Source organism: Trichomycterus rosablanca, chromosome 1, assembly GCF_030014385.1.
Source record: "Trichomycterus rosablanca isolate fTriRos1 chromosome 1, fTriRos1.hap1, whole genome shotgun sequence".
Classification (NCBI taxonomy): domain Eukaryota; kingdom Metazoa; phylum Chordata; class Actinopteri; order Siluriformes; family Trichomycteridae; genus Trichomycterus; species Trichomycterus rosablanca.
The window spans coordinates 66,515,428-66,537,494 of NC_085988.1; the positions used below are offsets into that span (position 1 = coordinate 66,515,428).

The 22,067-nt window shown below is 42.3% G+C and overlaps 1 protein-coding gene across 3 annotated transcripts in view; it reads right to left on the bottom strand.

Annotated features, from left to right (window-relative positions):
- plxna4 (plexin A4) overlaps window positions 1–22,067 on the bottom strand; it is a 317,539-nt gene that overhangs the window by 141,266 nt on the left and 154,206 nt on the right. For all 3 annotated transcript variants that reach the window (XM_062995348.1, XM_062995355.1, XM_062995360.1), the window contains exon 4: window positions 12,696–12,827. In XM_062995348.1, coding sequence (XP_062851418.1) covers window positions 12,696–12,827 — 132 coding nt within the window. The remainder of the gene's footprint in view (window positions 1–12,695; window positions 12,828–22,067) is intronic.

Genomic DNA, 22,067 nt, shown 5'->3' on the forward strand with positions numbered 1-22,067 from the left:
AGCATGAAAGGGGGCTAACAAAGCATGCAGAGAAACAGATGGACTACAGTCAGTAATTGTAGAACTACAAAGTGCTCCTATATGGTAAGTGGAGCTGATAAATTGGACAGTGAGTGTAGAAACAAGGAGGTGATCGGTGTAAGTAACACTGTAGCAACAAGAAAAAACAGGTTACTGTAAATGTACTGGATTTTTTACATTATATAATAGAAAAATACACATGTAGACTTAGAGCACTGCTGCAGTTTCTCAGTCCTGCTGTGTAGGGATTGAAAAGCAGTAAACTGCAAGTCCAACTCAGTGCTAGCAATCGAGCTAATGAATCACAGAATCACTCCTTCCACAGCTCCCTATCACCGCTATCCTCTTATCGACTCACTTGTGTGTTCGTTCTATTCTACCACTATAACGAGGTCTGTGGTAGCTGGTGAACGTGCCCCGGGTTCCCAGCGAAACAGACGTTACAGAGCTCAGCAAACAAAGGGTTCTTATACCAGACCTCCCAATTAGTGCTGATCACCCACAGCTGTGGGGCTGGCTATTTAAGCCAGCTCTACACAGCAGTGGGTGTCGCACCTTTGTTTGTTTTGTGGTCTCTTGTGGCAGCTCGTCCACACTGTTGTTTAGCTATAGGTGGTAGCCCTGGTGGCGCTAGGCCATTAGGGTAAGTAAAACCGCAAGGTTTGAGGTATGAGGGTTTTCTTTCGTCCTCTTAGAAATAGTGTGGTGCGACGCCGCGCAGTCCTCGAACTGCTGTTTGTTTCAGCGCTAGCTTTAGCTTAGCGGTCTCACTCAGTGCTCTAGTAGCGCTGGTTATATCCTAGGCATCAGTGCCTTCAGTCAAACAGAACATTGGATTCTCCAACCGCTGGGTGGCGACTCCGGAAAGTACTCGGTAGTCACGCCAACATCCCCGGTTCGAATCCACACTCTCTACAGCTGCCCAGCTCTCGTGCAGTTGCTGGGCAGACTCCTTATCGCTGTCTCTTTAAAACGCTAACATTAGCATTAGCGGCTTTCACTCCGCGCTGTTTTAGCGTTGGTGGTAATTTCGGCATCAGTGCCTTTAGTTAAACGGAACATTGGATTCTGTAACCGCTGGGTGGCAACTCCGGAAAGTAATCGGCAGTCACGCCAGCATCCCCGGTTCGAATCCACGCCTTACCGTTGTGTAACCTTTCTCTTTTGTTTTTCTCCTTTTCAGATCGGTGTTTGTCAGCTTCCGTCGGAGTTTCCGATTGGGTTTTGTTTTATTTTATGTTAGCTGTTTACCTTTTCTGTTGTCCTTATTAATTAAATAAAATATCTTTTTATAATTTTACTTCTGCATTTGTGTCCCTTTCTTCCCACGTGACAGAAAGGTGCGACCATACCATGGACGCAGCAGAAGTTCCACCCCTTACGGACGTTCTACGTCATCAAGGGGTAGCGTTAGGCAGGCACGAGGTGGCCCTAAACGAGTTGGCGCAGCGGGTAGCTGCGCTCACCCTGCAGTCGCCAATTCTTAGGTCCGGTCCTGAACCCCCTGCCCACTCTCCTACCCACTCCGGAGGGTGCGGAAACCGCGACACCCCTATTTCGCCTCCCGAAAGGTATTCGGGAGAGGCTAAGAGGTGCCGTGGCTTCCTCCTCCAGTGTGCCCTTGCGTTTGAGCTGCAACCCTCTCGCTACCCTACGGAGCGATCGAAGGTTGCATACATAATTTCCCTGCTGACTGGCCGAGCTTTAGAATGGGCTACTGCCCTCTGGGAGCAAAATGCTCCAGAATGCTCTTCGGAAAGCTCCTTTAAGGAAGCTATAAAGGAGACCTTTTTTCACCCTTCGGGTGGCCGTGAGGTAGGCCCTCGTCTACTCGAGCTTACCCAAGGTGCTCGGTCAGTAGCCGATTATGTAATCGAGTTTCGAACGCTCGCGGCTGAGTGTGGTTGGGACGAGGGGGCCCTTACTGCCATATTCCATCGTGGTTTGTCTGGTAAGGTGAAGGACGAGCTAGCCACCAGGGACCCTCCTACCACTCTTAAGGACTTCTATGTCCTGGCCAACGCCATAGACACCCGCCTTCGCCAGCGAGCCCGGGAACGGGGCACCTGTTCCCCGTTCACCCGCTCGCAGGTCTCTCCCAATTCTCCTCCGCCTGTCCTGGATCCTGAGCCCATGCAGTTGGGGTCAGCTCGCGCTGGTGCCCCAACGGCTTCGGGTCCGTCTGCCAGACCCCGGCAGCCGTTAAACTAGCAGGCCGCTCTCGAGCTAGGGACTCGGGAGTGAGCCGAACTACCATCCCTGCCCAAGGACTATTTCTGCAGGCCCGGTTGCTTTGGGGTCTGGGAGACACAGACCTTCGGGTCTGTGTGGATTCAGGCGCGGTGGAGAGTTTCATAGACATCAACCTGGTACACAGGCTGGGGATTGAGGTCCAACCGCTAACAACTCCAGTGTCGGTCCATGCTGTGGATGGCCGACCTGTAGCGGGCAGCCCGATAACCCACCAGACGCGACCTCTCACGTTGCGCCTGGAAAACCACGAGGAACGGATCACCTTTCTTGTGACTCACGTTCCTCACCTCCAGGTGGTTTTGGGGTATTCGTGGCTGCAAAGACACAACCCCCAGATCGACTGGGCCACCGGATCGATCTTTATCTGGGGAACGCAGTGTCGGGACTCGTGCCTACTGCAAGGCGGCGCGAGCCCCGAGCCGTCCGAACCCAAGATGGCGATTCCGGATTTGGCAGCTGTTCCTCCTGTGTACCATGATTTACGGGAGGTTTTTAGCAAGTCCCGGGCGCAGGACTTGCCCCCCCACAGACCGTTCGATTGCGCCATCAACCTTTTGCCCGGCACTACTCCTCCTAGGGGGCGCCTTTTTTCGCTCTCCGGCCTAGAAAAGGTTGCTATGGAGGAGTATGTGCGTGAGGCGCTTAAACAGGGGTTCATCCGTCCTTCTTCCTCCCCAGCTGGGGCAGGGTTCTTTTTTGTGAACAAGAAGGACGGCACCCTGCGCCCCTGTATCGATTATCGCGGTCTGAATGCCATTACGATCAAGGATCGGTACCCGCTGCCGCTGATGGCCACGGCTTTCGAAGCCCTTCAGCGAGCATCGGTTTTTTCAAAGCTCGATCTTCGCAGCGCGTACAATTTGATCCGGATCAGGCAGGGGGATGAGTGGAAGACTGCGTTCATTACGCCCACTGGCCACTATGAGTACTCGGTGATGCCATTTGGGTTAATGAATGCCCCCGCAGTCTTCCAGAGATTTATCAATGAGGTCTTGCGGGAGACTCTTGGTAAATTCGTCTATGTTTACTTAGACGATATTCTTATCTTTAGTCAGTCCATCGACGAGCATATAGGGCATGTCCGACGAGTTCTCCAGCTCTTGCTCGACAACCATCTGTTTGTCAAGCTGGAGAAGTCGGTCTTTCACTCCCCCACGGTCTCGTTTCTGGGGTTTGTAGTGTCCAAGGGCACCCTGCGCATGGACTCGGCTAAAGTATCTGCGGTGGAGAAGTGGCCAACTCCAAGTTCTTTACGCCAACTGCAAAGGTTTTTGGGCTTTGCAAACTTTTTTCGGCGTTTCATTAAGAACTTTAGCTCAGTCGCCGCCCCGTTAACGGACCTCACAGGCAAAGGTCCGTTCCAATGGACGGTGCAGGCCCAGCAAGCTTTCGACAAGCTAAAAACACTCTTGACGACTGCTCCCGTCTTGCAGTTGCCCGACCCAGAGGAACCCTTCGTTGTCGAAGTGGATGCTTCCGAGGTCGGGGCTGGGGCAGTTTTGTCCCAAAGAGTGGGGCCGGGGAAGAAGCTACATCCATGTGCCTTCTTCTCGCACCGCCTGACTCCAGCCGAGCGGAACTACCCGGTTGGAGACAGGGAACTCTTGGCCATTAAGTTGGCGTTAGAGGAGTGGCGACACTGGCTCGAGGGGGCCAAACATCCTTTTCTTGTCTGGACGGATCACAAAAATCTGTCATTCATCCAGCAAGTCAAGAGGATGAACTCCCGTCAGGCCCGGTGGTCCTTATTTTTTGGAAGGTTCAATTTCACACTGTCTTATAGACCGGGGTCCGAAAACGTCAAACCGGACGCTCTGTCTAGACAGTGGGAACCGACCAGGCCGGAGACCGGACCTGATCCCGTGATCCCCTCGACCCAGATAGCGGCCCCAATCACATGGGGCATATCGAAGGTCATTCGGGATGCCCAACGGGCTGAACCCGACCCCGGTGGGGGACCTCCTGACAGACTGTACGTACCTTCATCCGTACGGCGTCAGGTCTTCGAGTGGGCTCATGCTTCCCCATTTGCGGCGCACCCAGGCGTGACTAAGTCCCTGGTCTTGCTGCGCCGAAGATTTTGGTGGCCGGGGATGGAGAATGAGGTACGTGACTTTGTCCGTGCCTGCTCGGTGTGTGCTCTTAACAAGAGTCCCAGAGAGCGCCCCAGGGGCCTTCTTCACCCGTTGCCAATACCGGCTAGACCGTGGTCCCACATTGCCCTGGACTTTGTGACAGGCTTGCCTAAGTCCAGAGGGTTCACGGCGGTATTGGTAATTGTCGACCGGTTTACCAAATCTTGCCTCTTTATCCCACTGCCCAAGCTACCATCCGCCATGGGCACTGCGCAGATCATTCTGAATCATGTGGTGAGAGCACATGGGGTCCCCTCAGACATTGTGTCAGATCGGGGCCCACAGTTTGTGAGCCAGTGCTGGCGGGCCTTTTGCCAAATTATTGGCGCGAAGGCCAGCTTATCCTCCGGTTACCACCCGGAGTCGAATGGGCAGTCGGAGAGGCTTATCCAGGATCTGAGCAAGATGCTCAGGTGCCTGACGGCAGGGAATCCGACCACGTGGTCGGATAAGCTGATGTGGGCAGAGTTTGCTCACAACACCCTGCATCATTCGGCGATCGGCATGTCACCGTTTGAAGCTCAGTTCGGGTACCCTCCTCCGCTCTTTCCTGAGCAAGAGCAGCAGGTAGCGGTCCCGTCTGTACAGCTTCAGGTCCGCCGCTGCCGCGCCGCCTGGCGCAAAGCTAGGCAGGCACTTGTGGCCACCCAGCGCTCTGTGAAGCGCAAAGCTGACCGCAGGCGGCAGCCGGCTCTTACCTTCCGGCCAGGCCAACGAGTACTTGTTTCAACGAGGGATCTCCCCGTTCGAGGTGTTCCACATAAGTTGGCACCCAAGTACATTGGCCCGTTCAAGGTGGTAAGGCGGATTAACCCGGTGACGTATAGGTTGGAGCTTCCTCCCCGCATGAAAGTGCATCCAACCTTCCATGTCTCCCATCTCCGACCATTTATGTGCGGGGGAGTTTTACCCCCTCCCCAACCTCCCGCCCCTCGTATCATCCAGGGTGCCCCTGCCTTCACGGTTCGCCGGTTACTTGACAGCAGGAAGGTTCAGGGTAGTACCCAATACTTGGTGGATTGGGAAGGTTACGGCCCTGAGGAACGTTCATGGGTACCGGCTCGTCAGATCCTGGACCCTGAACTGATCCGCGAGTTCCGACGGAACCGTGCTGCGGGTCTTGGGACCTCAGGAGCTGTCCCTAGAGGAGGGGGTTCTATAACGAGGTCTGTGGTAGCTGGTGAACGTGCCCCGGGTTCCCAGCGAAACAGACGTTACAGAGCTCAGCAAACAAAGGGTTCTTATACCAGACCTCCCAATTAGTGCTGATCACCCACAGCTGTGGGGCTGGCTATTTAAGCCAGCTCTACACAGCAGTGGGTGTCGCACCTTTGTTTGTTTTGTGGTCTCTTGTGGCAGCTCGTCCACACTGTTGTTTAGCTATAGGTGGTAGCCCTGGTGGCGCTAGGCCATTAGGGTAAGTAAAACCGCAAGGTTTGAGGTATGAGGGTTTTCTTTCGTCCTCTTAGAAATAGTGTGGTGCGACGCCGCGCAGTCCTCGAACTGCTGTTTGTTTCAGCGCTAGCTTTAGCTTAGCGGTCTCACTCAGTGCTCTAGTAGCGCTGGTTATATCCTAGGCATCAGTGCCTTCAGTCAAACAGAACATTGGATTCTCCAACCGCTGGGTGGCGACTCCGGAAAGTACTCGGTAGTCACGCCAACATCCCCGGTTCGAATCCACACTCTCTACAGCTGCCCAGCTCTCGTGCAGTTGCTGGGCAGACTCCTTATCGCTGTCTCTTTAAAACGCTAACATTAGCATTAGCGGCTTTCACTCCGCGCTGTTTTAGCGTTGGTGGTAATTTCGGCATCAGTGCCTTTAGTTAAACGGAACATTGGATTCTGTAACCGCTGGGTGGCAACTCCGGAAAGTAATCGGCAGTCACGCCAGCATCCCCGGTTCGAATCCACGCCTTACCGTTGTGTAACCTTTCTCTTTTGTTTTTCTCCTTTTCAGATCGGTGTTTGTCAGCTTCCGTCGGAGTTTCCGATTGGGTTTTGTTTTATTTTATGTTAGCTGTTTACCTTTTCTGTTGTCCTTATTAATTAAATAAAATATCTTTTTATAATTTTACTTCTGCATTTGTGTCCCTTTCTTCCCACGTGACAACCACACTGTTTTTTTCTTTCTTTGGCTTTTTTTGTTTTTGCTTTTTATTGGTTTGGAGGTAAAGGCTGCAGGGGGCATCAATGTAGAGTTCCTGTTTTCATGACTGTTTTCCCCTCAGAATGATGTGTTGCTGTTTGTAGGTGTGTGTGTGTGTGTATGTGTGTGTAAAGAAATAAACCAATAAACATTTGTCTGGACCAATAGTAAGCAAAAACTGCTCCTTAGGCACTTAGATTAAGCACAAAACCCCTCAAGATCAATGCCATTTATGCCCAAAGTGTGTTTGTCTGTGCGTGTGTAGTGTTTGTGCCAGTACTAACCGCAAAACATAGCCTAGAGAATTTTACTGTTTGATTGCTTATTACCCCTAATTATTAATACAGATACCGGATACCTTAACCACTCAGCCTGGCACAGAAAGAGAGAGAGAGAGAGAGACTGACAAGAAAAATAATAGAAGTAATTTCTAGCAAAACAAATTAACCTGCAAACCGTGACAGTAATCACAGCCTAATAGATGTAGAGTCTTGCACCGTTCTCATTCTTGTATGAAAAGCTAAACAATAATGGCAGGCATGCAGTAGTTCAAGTGTAAAACATCAAGATCAATAGAACATGAAAAATAAAGTATCTATTATTAATCGTTCAAAAGTCACAGACAAATGACTATGCTAAGCATGCATCCCTAGCTGATAAGGATATTTCTTTCATTTCCAGCTAAAGCAGTTCAGAGGCTGCATTCCAAATTTACAGTCACATTTTCTGCATTCAGCAGACGGTTTTATCCAAAGCGACTTACAGTACTGTTACAGTATATTGTCTAAGCAATTGATGGTTAAGGTCCCAACAGTGGCAACCTGGCAGTGGTGGTACTTTACCCAGCAATCTTTTGATTACTAGTCCAGTAGATAAACCATTTGGCTACAACTGATCCAAATAACATATTATGAACTCAAATATTGTAAAAACAAGAATATAAAATGTTATGAGAAACAATACTCATGGATGTGTTTGAGTTAAGATTATGTTCCTTTCCAGTGGCCTTTCACAGAACAATAAATATAAGAATTTTATAAAATACAGTGTTTCTCCGATTAAAATACCAATACAAAAATCATGTTTTGAATGTATTTGGCTTTGGACAATGTTTTTGTGCAGAAGGCTCCTAAAACCCCTCGTTCCTGTTGCAGGATAATGAAAATGAGCAACACTTAAGTTGTGTCTAGAGGAAAAATTCCAGAGAAATTTTTTAATTCAGTATACCATTACTGGTTTTATTTTTAATTGATATGCTTATTAAAATGAACTACATGGTTTAGGGTATAGTACCTATTTTTCAAACCAGTACCCATGTCTGTGTAGTAGATACTCAGTGAATACCTAATAAAACCAACTGACATTGAGGAAAAACTGCATGAAACAAAAACAGTGTAGCATGAATAGCTCAGTAGATTAATCTGTTAGTCTGTAGAAATCTGTACCTTCATCTGTTTGTTTTTACTGAAAGAACCTGAATATAAGTTGAATCGTTGGCACTGAATAGCATCCTGGTCATTTATCAACACATCTCAGAACTATAGTAGACAGTGACTTTAAAGGTAAAATGTTAAAAATTGGTTTAACCTAAGGAAAGTGTATTTAAAATCTGTTGATCCGATAATACTTATTTATTTATTTATCAGGAATTTAACGTCATGTTTTACACACTTTGGTTACATTCATGACAGGACAGGTAGTTACTGGTTACACAAGATTCATCAGTTTAACTCTTTAATGTCAAACACAGTAATGGACAATTTTGTATGTCCAATTCACCTGACTGCGAGTCTTTGGACTGTGGGAGGAAACCTGAGCAGACACAGGGAGATATGCAAACTCCACACAGAAAGCACCCAGACAGCTCCACCTGGGAAGGCGTGAGGCGACAGTGCTACCCACCGAGTTACTGTGCCGCTCCAACCGTTAATACAATTATGTTTTTATTTGCCAGAATTTTTAACATTTTATTTTGACAAGTTTGACAAGTGCCCAACAGGCCAGTAAACAGGTGTAATGGGCTGCTGGCAAAAGAAATAACATCATTTTAAACAGAAACAGTTACAAAGTCATAGCAAGTTACTACTGTTAACCTTGTTGACCAGAGTAGGTGGTTTAATAGACTAATTTCTGCCTGGTGGTTTGAAGTTTGACAGGAAAACTGCACAAATGCAATAAGGGAAAAGAACACACAAACTTTTACAGACCTTTTAATCTTTTTTTATAGGTACTAAAACTCGGATGTTTTTGTTAATTGCCAGTTAGTTTTTAATAATACATTATGGTAACAATGGCACAAAGCATTGGTAAATAGATTGGTATAGACTGTTGACCCTAGGTTGTTCATCCTAATGAAGTGTTCTTCCTGTACAATAAATTAGAGCATCTTCCCATTCCCAAGTGTGTGTGTATGTGTCTGCAAGGTAAAGATGGTGGCAACATGAGAGCATGTTCACTAAATAGTTTCTAAATTTATTTATAATTCCCCTGTAGAGGATATCCCAAGATGTTTGTACCAAACAAAAAGCAAATGAATAAGCTCTCCAACTGGGTTAATAGGCTAATTGTTGTAGGACAAGATAATTTATGAAATTAATAGCCCCTGCCTCGTTTATTATCATCGTAGCATTAAGGTATTCTTATACACCAGACACAGCAATTGTGACCCAGTTTTGATATAATTGTGGTGTTTTCCACATATTTTCATTAAACTGGCCAATAGAGTCTTTTGAGTGCCCAGTTAGGCTGGTAGTACCACTAAAACTCAAAATCTGTGACTTGGCAGTGTTGGGCTGGTCAAATTCCTTGTTATCTATGCTTTTGACTATGCCTCTCTTACATATTCACATGCACCTTCAGTGTGTATGTCTAACAACTACTAACAACTCTGATAGTGCAGCACTAAATATATTTGCTCATAAACCTGTGTTTGAAACAGCTTTTGGGAGGCTTTGATCATATTTTTCCAATTTTAATAATATTATTGTTACTTATCAGAGTATTTTCTGATAACTAGTACTAATAAATACTCATAACTGAAACAATGGCTCAGCAAGCCAAGTGACAGAAAAATTTAATCATAGGCAATTTTACTGCTACCTATTGGTTTATGTTATTAGGCTTTTATGTTAAGTTGTAGGCACAGCCTGCACACATTTAACACAATTAATAGCCAACCATTGCAAAGACAATGACTGGCCCCACAAGACAAGAACTAACACTTATAAATTTCATATTTTATATACCTAATAACTATGCTAAACATTTTGCTGCAGATTTAGTGTTTGCAAACCTGTTTTTGGCATAACAACTTACAGAATACAGTAAATTTAGTAAGACTAGGATAAGATCAAAGGGATGAACAAAATTGCTTTATCTCTTTGTCACAGTATAAATGATGTAACTTTCCTCTCAACTCCCTCAAGTCTGTGATTATTGAGACATCAAGGTCTACAGAAACAGCTTTAAGTTAAGTTTTAGGAGTTATTACACAATCACTTAGACTCATACATATCTTTTGAATGACTTTTACCCTGCCCCTTGTACCCATATTTGGAAAAGGTGTAGCTACCTACAGGAACCAAATTGATCAACAAAACAGACTAATTGCTTAAGCAAGCTTATATTTCATATGTATAATAATTTGATTAGAATGAATGAATGGGGTTTTGCATGTCCCAACAGCATTAGTCATCACGCTTACTGCATATACACCGATCAGCCATAACATTAAATCCACCTCCTTGTTACTACACTCACTGTCCATTTTATCACTTACCATATAGAAGCATTGTAGTTCTACAATTACTGACTGTAGTCCATCTGTTTCTCTACAGACCCCCACAGGACCACTACAGAGCAGGTATTGATTGGGTGGTGGATCAGACTCAGCACTGCAGTGACACTGACATGGTGGTGGTGTGTTAGTGTGTTGTGCTGGTATGAGTGGATAAGACACAGAAATGCTGATGTTTTTAAACACCTCACTGTCCCTGCTGGACTGAGAATAGTCCACCAACCAAAAATATCCAGCCAACAGCACCCCATGGGCAGCATCCTGTGACCACTGATGAAGGTCTAGAAGATGACCAACTCAAACAGCAGCAATAGATGAGTGATCGACTTTGACTTTACATCTACAAAGTGGACCAACTAGGTAGGAGTGTCTAATAGAGTGGACAGTGAGTGGACACGGTATTTAAAAACTCCAGCAGTGCTGTGTCTGATCCACTCATACCAGCACAACACACACTAACACACCACCACCATGTCATTGTCACTGCAGTGCTGAGAATGATCCACCACCTAAATAATACCTGCTCTGTGGTGGTCCTGTGGGGGCCCTGACCATTGAAGAACAGGGTTAAATTAGGTTAAAAAAGTATGTAGAAAAACAGATGGACTACAGTCAGTAATTGTAGACCAACAAAGTGCTTCTATATGGTAAGTGGAGCTGATAAAATGGACAGTGAGTGTAGAAACAAGGAGGTTTTAATGTTATGGCTGATCGGTGTAAGTACTTCCTTTTACACTTTTTGTTATCCTTTGGGAACTAAGGATCCTATTATTGCAGTTTTGCATGCAAAATATTCGCAGATTCTTGCTACAAGGCTTTAGCTGCTCAACGGTCCCTCATGATGCGCCATACACAAATTCAAAAGTGGTATCCAGCCTTGCCCAACATGGACTGTGATTTTGAGGGGTTTTTTTTTAGATAATAGAATGTATGATAGATTGTGAAACACCAAATGACAATTTCTTCATGATGCCTGGCCCAAAGTAATAAACCATGACCCATCTTTGCTAGCAAAAACTCAGCCTTTGGTGGATCCTTTGTTATACCCAAACAGAAATGGGTTTTGTACACCCAATCTTTGTCAGGTAACAGGTAAATCATCACTCCATGTAATAATAAATTACAGTTGGCCGTTTATTTTCACTAACTGCTTTATTTTGGTCAGGAACATGGCAGATACAGTGGCACCATAAACACTGGGCTCAAGGTAAGTATTTACCCCAGACAGTAACCAGAGGTGAGGATCATACGTCTCCAGTGCAGATACTGTTGAGTAGCACTCATTCCTCCAGGTGCTCCAGTGTGCTACCCCATAAATTAGGTCAAGCTCAGACCAGTGCAGTCCCTGATATAAGTGTGTAACTATTTAATGTTTTGTTCCATAAGAAGCCATTTATGGATCATATTTGCATTGCTATATTAAGTAAGCAGACTTTCTATTTTATTCACACCCACAACATCCGCTGTGGTCGAGAAAACAACCCAGCTGTTTTTTTTTGTAGTCAACTGTCACTATTTAAAAAAAATGACTCAACATTTTACTTGTTTTGCAGGGCTGTTCTCATAACTTATTTCTGAACCCCATATGGGCTCCTTTTTATTACATATTAATAACAAGTCATTTTCATATTTCTTCCCAAGTGATCATAAACAGCGCACATAATGACAGGCGTATGAGTGTCCTGCTGTTACGCTCTGTGAGTAAGTGCTTTTTGTTCTGTTGTGTGAATGCAGTGTTTTATGAGCTGTAATAGCTTACAGGCTTTAGTAGTGCTGGAGAAACTGCTGCACTCGCCAATCTACTCCATCCATTACACACTGTGCTATCTGAAGCATTTTTAGTCTGCATAGAAGTGTGAGTAAATTACATCTGTGTATGTGTGTGTGTACACCTATGTGTGTGTGTGTGTGTGTGTGTGAAAAAGAAAGTTTTCACCAATCTAATGCAGCAATCTATTCTGTCTTGCTCACTGGTGCTTCATAATTTACATAAACAAACACACACACACACACACACACACACACACACACACACACACACACACACACACACTCAAACTTTCTCTCTCTGCAGCATTCGCTCCTCTGCCATGGTTGCCTAATTACTGCAAATGATCCTACCTCTTGTTAGAAATTTCTGGCAGAGCACATGTGTGTATATGAGTGTGTGTTTGTGAGTGTTTAGTGGACAGATTGAGCAAACAAGGGTGAGTGAGTCAGTGATTGGTACATTCAGAGCACTCTGCTCAGGTATAATTTCATCCTCCAGCGTTCACACGTCTGTACAAGCCCCAAAACAGTGTGTGTGGATGCCATTACGTGGCAAAAAAAAGACATGACTCACCTGGGTCTCTGACATCACATAGAGGAAATGCTGATCAGCCGAGAAGGCCATGTCCCGCAAGATCGGCCCGTTCTCCACCACCTGGACTGTCTCGTACTGTAAAGCTCCGTGAGAAGGTCCGTCCACTCGAATCTGCAAATGACAAAAAGAAATTGCTGCTAAATATGGAAAATTTATCACATTTTACTGGTTCTGGGTTAGCTTGTTTGCTAACTGTGTATGGTGTTATGTAACAGGGCTGTGTTATTTTTCATTAGGTACATTGCCCTCCTACATTCCGTCTGTGATTATACAGTTCTAGCAAGTTATTTTCTAAACCACTGGTACATATAAACATCTAAATTACCCACCACCTTATGCTGTTAATGCTTATGCCAATGCTTTTGGAGTCCCAGGACTGGAAAATGGGTGGGAGCCAGTCAGTGCCACTATCCAGTCCAATCCCATGTGTAACCTTGAGCAACACCTAATTAAGAAGACCAGACAGAGAACACACACTAACACTCTCTTCTCTACTAATAATAATAAATATGGAAAGATAAAGAGTTAAATGCCCTGTAATGTCCAAGTACTGAGGCAAAAATGCTATTACCCTGTCTGACTTCATATAGTACTACTCCAGTAAGTAGTAAGAGATTAAGTGAAAAATATTGTGAGTTTAATTCCCTTTATTGTTAGACATGACAAAAGGTAACACAAGCCAAAAGGGCACTAGTGCCATTTTTCTACTCCAGAAGCTGGTCAGCAAGAGCACAACACACCCATCATTAATCATGATCTTAAGTCCCTGGACTGGCATTTGCTAGTGAGTGACAGAGAGACAGGCACTTGAGACACTATTCACACTGACCATGCTTGGAGCCCTAGGCAAGCTCCTTAATCCCTAACAATGTCATGTGCCATACAAAGTGAGCCCAAGATTCATGCGAATGCTAATGCCAATCCTTGTGGAGAGAAGACTATAAAGTTCCAGGACAGTCAGACAGAGTGGAATTCAATCCAGGAGGGCACTTGTGCCACTATATTCAGCTCTTTACCACTAAGCTTTTCAGCAGTTTTAGACAGTAGTAGCAAGATACTACCGCGTGCTAATGCACATGAAGTAATGCTGTAAGCTAAAGTCCCAGTACTGGCAGTCGTGAGGGATCCACAGCCAGAGGGGCACAAAAACATCTGTACTGACCCTTGCTTAAAACTGTCTTAAGCAAAATCCCTAACCCAAAATTACCCAGACTGCCCATACTTCCTTTTTATGCCCGTACTTCCTTTTTAATGAATGATATGCGGTAACAAAAATTCCTACATAGTAGCACAATGGACAGTTTTATTTAATGCTGACACTAAAGATGAATCATAACTGGCATGACTAATGAGCACTCACCCTCTGATCTATTCATATCAAGCATCCAAAGTAACACACACACTCATACACAAGTGCATATTCAGTGATGTAGAAAAACAATTGTCTTTCTGATTAACTGTCATTGCATCATTAAACAAAACCTGATTTTGCACAAAACAGGAACTTGTTGATGTCATTTCCTATGTAAGATGTAGTAGAAATTAGCTTTATTGAGGGCTCTGTGCTAAAACTCTTTTATATTTTTTCATAGATGTGTGAGAGACTGCGATTCAGTATCCTTAGAATAAAGAAACAGTAAGAATGACGTACAAACTGGCTTGTCGCTGTGAAGACCTGTTGAGGAGACCTGTCTGCACCAGCACCAGTGCAATACATGTCAGTCAGTTCAATTAGAGAATTAGAGAGTGTTGGTCTTAGTTTTCTAAAACCCATTAAGGGAACATTTAGAGAGAGGTATTGCCTAGTTCATATATTTAGATTATTACTGACTTCCATGAAGCAATAAGTGTATCATGCCATTAAGACAAGCTTAGGATCCATTGATGCATAGCATTAGTCTTTACAAACCTCTTAACAACTGAAAGGGTTGTAATATACCTGCTTTGTTTCTATGCCACTAGAATCCATAAAAGTGGACTAATATCCTTTCATCCCAGCCCACAATCATTTCTTGAACAAAAACTCACAATGGATCTTAAAACAAGTTTCAAGTTTGTTCTTTTTCTAAACCTTTCTAAAGATTTAACCACTTCATTTATATCTTGTTCTCTTTCAGCTAAGTGAGCCATGACCTTGGCTACCACTGTTCACTTTTTTCCCCACATCAAGGGTCAATAAGTGAAAAGACAGAAACAAAAGATGAGAGGAGAAAGGAATAGGAAGGGATCTCAGTCATCAAAGATAGACCAAGGTTGTATTCAGTGGGGAGTTATTTAATCTTCCAGATTGGGGTCAGTGTTGGGTTTCGGGCACAGGGCAATGCGTGTTGGGACTGTAGGTAAACGAAGGACAAAGAGATCTTGTGCAGTGTAAGTAAGCCCTGTTGAGACTCATTGGGCAGATGTAGAGCATCTAACGTGCCAGTAGGTTGTGTATGAAGTGAATATGCCTTGTAATAACTCCAGCTTGGCTAATAGATCATATTGAGAGGCCATACTGATCGCAAAGCAAGATGATACAACACAGGCTGGTTGAATGCCATTGCAAGTCATTTGGCATAACAATGCTGCCAAGAATTGTCCATTGATTTTCCTTTTTTTCTAGTGAACAATTTATTTACTACATTTACTACAGTAATTATTTTAATGCATAATTTAAAATATAGTTGTGCCTGACAAAGCAGCTTAATTTTTCTGTCTCATTGTCCAAATATTCACTCAGCCTCTCTAATGTTGTAAGTCCCATTGCATTTGCAACAGTCATTTATTTATTGATTTATTAACTTTTTTTTCAGTGTATGCTTTAACCTGATGAGGGTCTTAGTGGATATGTGGCCCATTCCAGAAATAACAGACAGGGTGTTAATCAATCACACGGCATTTGACACACTCACTTAATAAATATTTACTGAATTACTAGGCAGTTTTATAGAGGATGGAGTCCACAGACTTTATTTAAACATCTATCGGCCAAATATGACAGTGCCTACTAGCACTCATACTTGGTTTGTGATCAATGTACCAATTTGAAACCCCCATTGAAATAGGGCCATTTGCACCCTGCTTAACCACTAGAGCAGCAAAATGCCATACGATAGCATAGAATTACTACATAACACACAAAATACAGATGACAATCACAGCTGCATGTGCATAAACATTTCATTTGTTCATATGAAAACAATTCGGTATTCGTTTCAGTATCAGTAAAGTGGATTACATAGTCTAAACCCTGATTGGATTACATCACTAATCTCCACTATCACATAATAATTAGAATTAAATTCTAGGGTGAGCCGTAATTCCGTCACAATCTTAATTATCTTTGTAGAGATGCCATGCTGTCTTTATAATGACATTTCCTGAATCCCTGGCTGTAATTGCAGAGAAAAAGACAAAGAAAAGGAAAACAAACAATCCATCACAGTCGTTTGCTACACAAGGTTCTCAATCATAGAACTTCTGTTAAAAGTTGAAATTGGAACACTGGAACACATGGGAAAAAGTATATCAGGTTATGTTTGTACAGTGATAACAGCACCCACAGACCTTGTGGCACTCACTGTGATTTATGTACAGTGGTACCTTGAAACTCAACGTCAGTTGGTTCTAGGAGTGGCGTTGAGTTTAAAAGGCGTCGAGTTTCAAAGTATTTTTTTTCCTATAACGATGTTTGGGAAACCTGTTAATGCCCATGGAACTGCATATATTTTAGGCTAATGTAAAATAATTGGGTTGTTTTTGACACTTATCCACTAAAAATACTACAAATATAATATAAAAACACTCAATAGAATTCGATAGAAAAACAGTTAAAAAACAGTTGAAAATCAATATAAAATACAATAATGCACTTTACCTTTACTTCGTCATTGAAGTATTGCAGTAAATTGCAGAACAAATATGTAAGATGAATTATTTGTACTTTATAGTGACATTATTTAATACGTTTGTGCCTTTTTTGGCTCTAAGCTCTGTCAGACTCTGTCCATACACATGAAATTTACCCCTCCCCCATTTCTTCTCATCAGCCTGTGAACAAGCAAACGGAATCACTGAGGAAAAAGAAGTCAGAAACGACTCTTTTCTAACGAGTTATTCATTGGAATCATATCAGGGAGCTGTGCTCTTATCTATGGTAAAGATTCATTTGTTTTGCTCACAGATTCATTCTTGTTGGTTCAGGCATTGATTAACAGCGGTATAAACCAATCAGAGCTTCCGAATTCAGATTTTGGGCGGGAGATTTGCATTTCTCCAATGTGTGCCATTTAGGTGAGTTGGCAATGAAAAACTCTCTCTTTATTGGTTGCAGAGGTATAAATGACAGCTTGGTTAACAAATTACCAGTTGCAGCTTTTTACCGCGAAAGCCGAGAGAATAAATGATCTCACTAAGACGGATTACGTTAGTTAGGTGGACAGACACAGTTGGATATGGTTTTAAATATTATGGAAATATTCTGGAAACATACAATATGGCCGCTAAGAAGAAAAACAAGTGGATTTTATCCCTAATAGAACAACACGGGTTTAGATTTGGTCTCATTTTGAAGGAGAAAAGCTCAGGTAAGCAGCGGTTATGATTTTATGCTGCTGTTTGGTTGAATTGGGTCGTGGTGCTGCTGTTTACTGTGCTCTTTCATTTTGCAATGATAGAAAAGTATTATCAAATATTAAACTTTTTTGGGATTTTTAAGCTTATTTATTTGAAATAAAACGGACAGCATAAATGTAATTGTGTAATTGTGAGATTCTGCTGGTTTGTTTGATAAATATTTTTACGTTTTACCGCACCACTCAAGCCGAGCGCTGAACAAAGCTACAGTCGCACACACGTGGGGTAAACGTAGATTTTAAGGGTACAAATTTCTCAACAAAGGGTATCGAGTTTTAAAGATTACGAGTTTAGGGGGCGTCGAGTTACAAGGTACCACTATATATGCTTTAATTTGGTTATTTAATAAATAACAGAAAGCCTTTTCTTTGATACATCATGTATGCCTGCTCATCCACAGTCGCCTACTCATCCACATTTCCTTGAGAAGTTAAGCATGCAGAGTTAATAAAGGGTTAATGCAAAAAATATAGTGGTACAATGACACATCATTCTCTAGAGATGTCACCAGATTCTCAGACAGACTCATTCAACAGTTCAGATCTTTCATATAAAACAGGACAGAAACGACTGAATTTCAATTATTCACAATCCTTTATTTCCCTCACAGCAATTCCTTCATGGTTTAATATCAAAGACTCATTCAAGGTGGGTACATTGAAGAAAATTGCACATGATTCATACATTAAAAATAATAGATTTAATAATAGTACTGGTCTTAGGGTTAACCCAGTTCATTGTGTTTGTAACAGTATGTAATAACTGAATTGGCGCTTAACTAGGCTGGCAGCAGGAATAGAAAAAGGTGGCGAGGAAAGCCATTCGTGTGCAGTAACCACAGGAGCTTCACAGTTTCCTTGTGTTAAAAGACACTGCTTAGCCACCATGGAAACTGTCATTTCTTCTAGCTCAAAACAGCCTCCATTTGATCCCTGGTCTCAGGGCAAGCAGATTTAAATAGACTGAGAATTAACATTTTGAAAAAAAGGTATAAAAGTGTATAAAAGTGTAATACATGTGCTGAGCAAGGGGTGACTTTTCTATGCAAAATTTGTCAAGCTAAATTTTATTTATTTTAATGGGATTCAGGCCAATCATTATTTGAACAATGCCAACTTACTGTAAAAAAAATGAATAAATTAACTTAAATAAATAAATAAATAAATGCTACATACAGTTGAAATGTGCTGAATTATAATCTGTGAATTTGCTGAATTTGCTTTGCTACTATCTTGTTTTTTTAAGATTTTTAGGTTGCAATCATGTCAAGTATGCAAAAGGTCTCAAGCATAAAAAAACAGGTTTAAAAAAATGTTTCTTATGTTCAAATTTTAAATCCTGGATGTGCCAGTAAACACTAAGCCAATATCTAATATCAACACTCAGCATGGGCACCGTAAATGATGGTTCCAAGGGCCTTAAGCAGACAGGAAGCCAAGAGGACCGCCAGAATGAAATTTGTCCACAGGGAAAGTACAATTGGCATAATTAACCCTAATGCCAGTCCCAAAAAAATCCCAAAACAATTTAGGCAGTAAGACCAGACAAATGAGAAAGTTGAAATTGGTGGCATTGTAATCCCCGCTCAAAAGAAATCCATGATGCTGCATTTTCTAAAACTTTCCGCTGGCGACAGGCGCCCTTTCAAGTGTGTGCATACTTATTCTCCAGCCTGGTGTAGCCATTGATTTCAGATTAACTGTGTAAGCACCAATCTCAAGAGAATGGCTCATTTTTCCAAAGTCAGGCACAAGAAAGCTTTAACTAAAGCTTGCAGTCAGCTAAAACACAGCCGACAGAATGAGCTGGAGAAATGTGAAAAGACAAAGAGAGGAATGTGCAAGACAAAAGATTAAAATAGTGAGTGAGAATGGATTTGAGCTTCAGACAAATTTAAACTTGGAGCTAGGCATTTTTTTTTGTTGTTTAAATAAAAGTATTAAAAACTGAGATTTCAAGCTGGCGAGTTCAAATCTCAGTGGGGCTATCAGTCAGCCGGGCACCTAGATGCAGACATGCTGATCGATGGCGCCTGCACATAGATCAGTCAGTGCCTGATTCTCCATATGCTTTGTGCAGGTGAAACAAGCAATTGGCAAGTGTTGGAGTGTGTTAATTACCAGGGTAGGAGTCTGCAGTGGTAGGGGTGGGATTGGAAGTAAAATGCATAAACAGAATAATAAAGTATTAAAGCAGTATTAGCAACCACAAAAACACATTATATAGCTTAAAATTATTGGACGCTTTTTCTGCTTTTTAGCTTAAATTTCCACATAATCACTCCAAAATGATGTGGAAAGCCTTCCCAGAGGAGTAAGAATTGTATAGCTTTATAGCCACGGGTGAGTAGAAAATGTTATAGAAAGTCTGTAGAACTTTACTGAATAAATAAATTCAAATTCAAAAATGTAATCTCTCCATAATGTTTAGATGATGGTGGGAAAAAGCATGAATGCACCGGTCCAAAATCTTCTTCGGGTGTGAATTCAGTGCCCTGTAATATTTTATAGATTATAGATTTGCAGTGACATTTACAGCATAGGGAATGGATGTATAATTAATCCAGTACATTTGTTAGGGTTTATATTTACTATTCCTTTACATATCTATTGTTCCAACCTATGATGGAAAGACAGTCATCAGTAGCACCAGATTTAATATGCAGTGTACTGTTATTGGACAATTCTTTAAGGTTATTTTTAATGCATCATATAGGATGGGTAGAAAGCCAACAGCATGTTATTCTCAAGCCTGTTACTTTTTGACAATACAATTAACAACGTGGATATGAAAAATGTCTATTTTTAGCTAATGTATTTTCTTAACAAAGCATCTTGTTTGACTGAAAATCTCCTATTGCACTTATTTCTCATTTAATTGAATCACTACAACAACAGTATTAAAACTCCAAGAATGGGTGACAATACTGTCTTACAGAGAACTAAGGTAGAATTTTCAGGGGTTTTAGAGTTTTAAGTCTGCACCTGTATGATAAGTATAAATCTGCCAAGTCAAGTGAAAGTCAGACCTGTTTAGCAACCATACATACCTGAAAATATGGCTGAAGCAAGTTCCTAGCACGGCAGCTGCAATAAATAGCACAGGCTGATGTTTCTTTATGCTCTTTTTTATAGAGTAGCATCCCGTGGGAAGTCAGGCTCACATGCTCAGGTTTATAAGGTTGGGTATGGGAAAAAACATCCATCTAAAAGAGACAAATTTAGATCCTCCAATTATTTACTTGTCCAGGTCAGCATGCTTTTACCAGCCAAGAGTTAAAAAAATGCAAACATTGCTACTGCTGACTGAAAGCTGATAAGTGCCAGTTAGCATTATGCAAATGAACTAATTAGATCCTACATGCTTTATATTTATCGTAGCTATATTGGCATTTAGCTAATACTGTAGACCCGATAGCTGTATAGCATGTTCCAGTAATTTATTTACCCATCTTTAGTAACCTCATTCATCCTGTAGGTCTATCCTGACAACAGTGTGCATGAGGCATGAATCAACTCTAACTTTAATACATAGAAATACATTAATTAGTATTCTTAAATGTAATACTTTTAACAGGATGTCAGTGATAAAAGAATTACCATAGGTTTTTATTTTTGCATCAGGAAAAAGGCAGACAAAAGCCCAGAAAGTACCAAAGTTTGAGTCAATACTGGGATAATGTTGTATTTTTGCTTCACTGTGCAAGCATCAATATTCAGCTGGAGGCGACTGCTTTCTCCACCATCCCTGGGTGAGCTGACATTAATCTACAGCATTAACGATGATCCAATCCTAAAAGCTGCTGTATGTGCCATGGCTTACTTTAAGACATTAAGCACTAAGCAATAGAAATTAATGTCAATGGAATAAAGGATTTTGTAGCCATTGTAGTCCTGGTTGTAGCTGCACCAAATTTAGTTTGATTCAATTGCTGGGAGTGTATCGATCCCATCCATGCCAAAGTACAAAGACCACATTTCTTTTCTGACTAGGGCAGAAAGAAAAGAAATGTGCATTTGAGTAGGATGGAGACACTGAAATGGTTCTGTAATCAAAGCCATTTCCACAGGGAACTCAGCCTGTCAATAGAATGTGGTATTTAAGCTGCTAATGAATAAAGGAAAAATGAACCGGTTCTCCAGCGAGCACACAGCACCCACTGAGTGACCATGTTGATGAGGGCAGGAGGCTTTGTTTTGGTTGCTGGGTTGGAGATTGAGGTTGTTAAAACATTTTGATCCTGGCTGTGCGTACATGCATGTGAGTGTTGGTAAAGCTGGGCATCTACTGTAGCTCACAGGCAGAACCCTATGGTGGTGAAACCTAATCAGATTTCCTGACCCCTTCTTTCCTCTAGTTTCATCTCTGCAATTAGGCTGGAGCTCAGTGGGATTTTAATTAAGCTGACAGCGTGTCTGAAACCTATTTATGTGCCGTGCAAAGTTTTACTAAAACAGCATTACTAATTAACAACAACTGCACTATATGTACCAACACACCAGCCATCATAAAAAATTAGCAGATTAGAGAGCTAGCATGCGTATAGGCCTCTCACAGTAGGACATTTGTTTTAACTAGTGGAACAATATGATTATCATTTTGGGACAGGCAAGCTCTTTAGTAATATTATTCAGAAAAATATAGCATTACTATTGGTGCTGACCTAGCAGGAGATTATTGCTATTGTGCAATTTTTATTCTTCACATTTACAGATTCATTTCCAGTGATAGCTC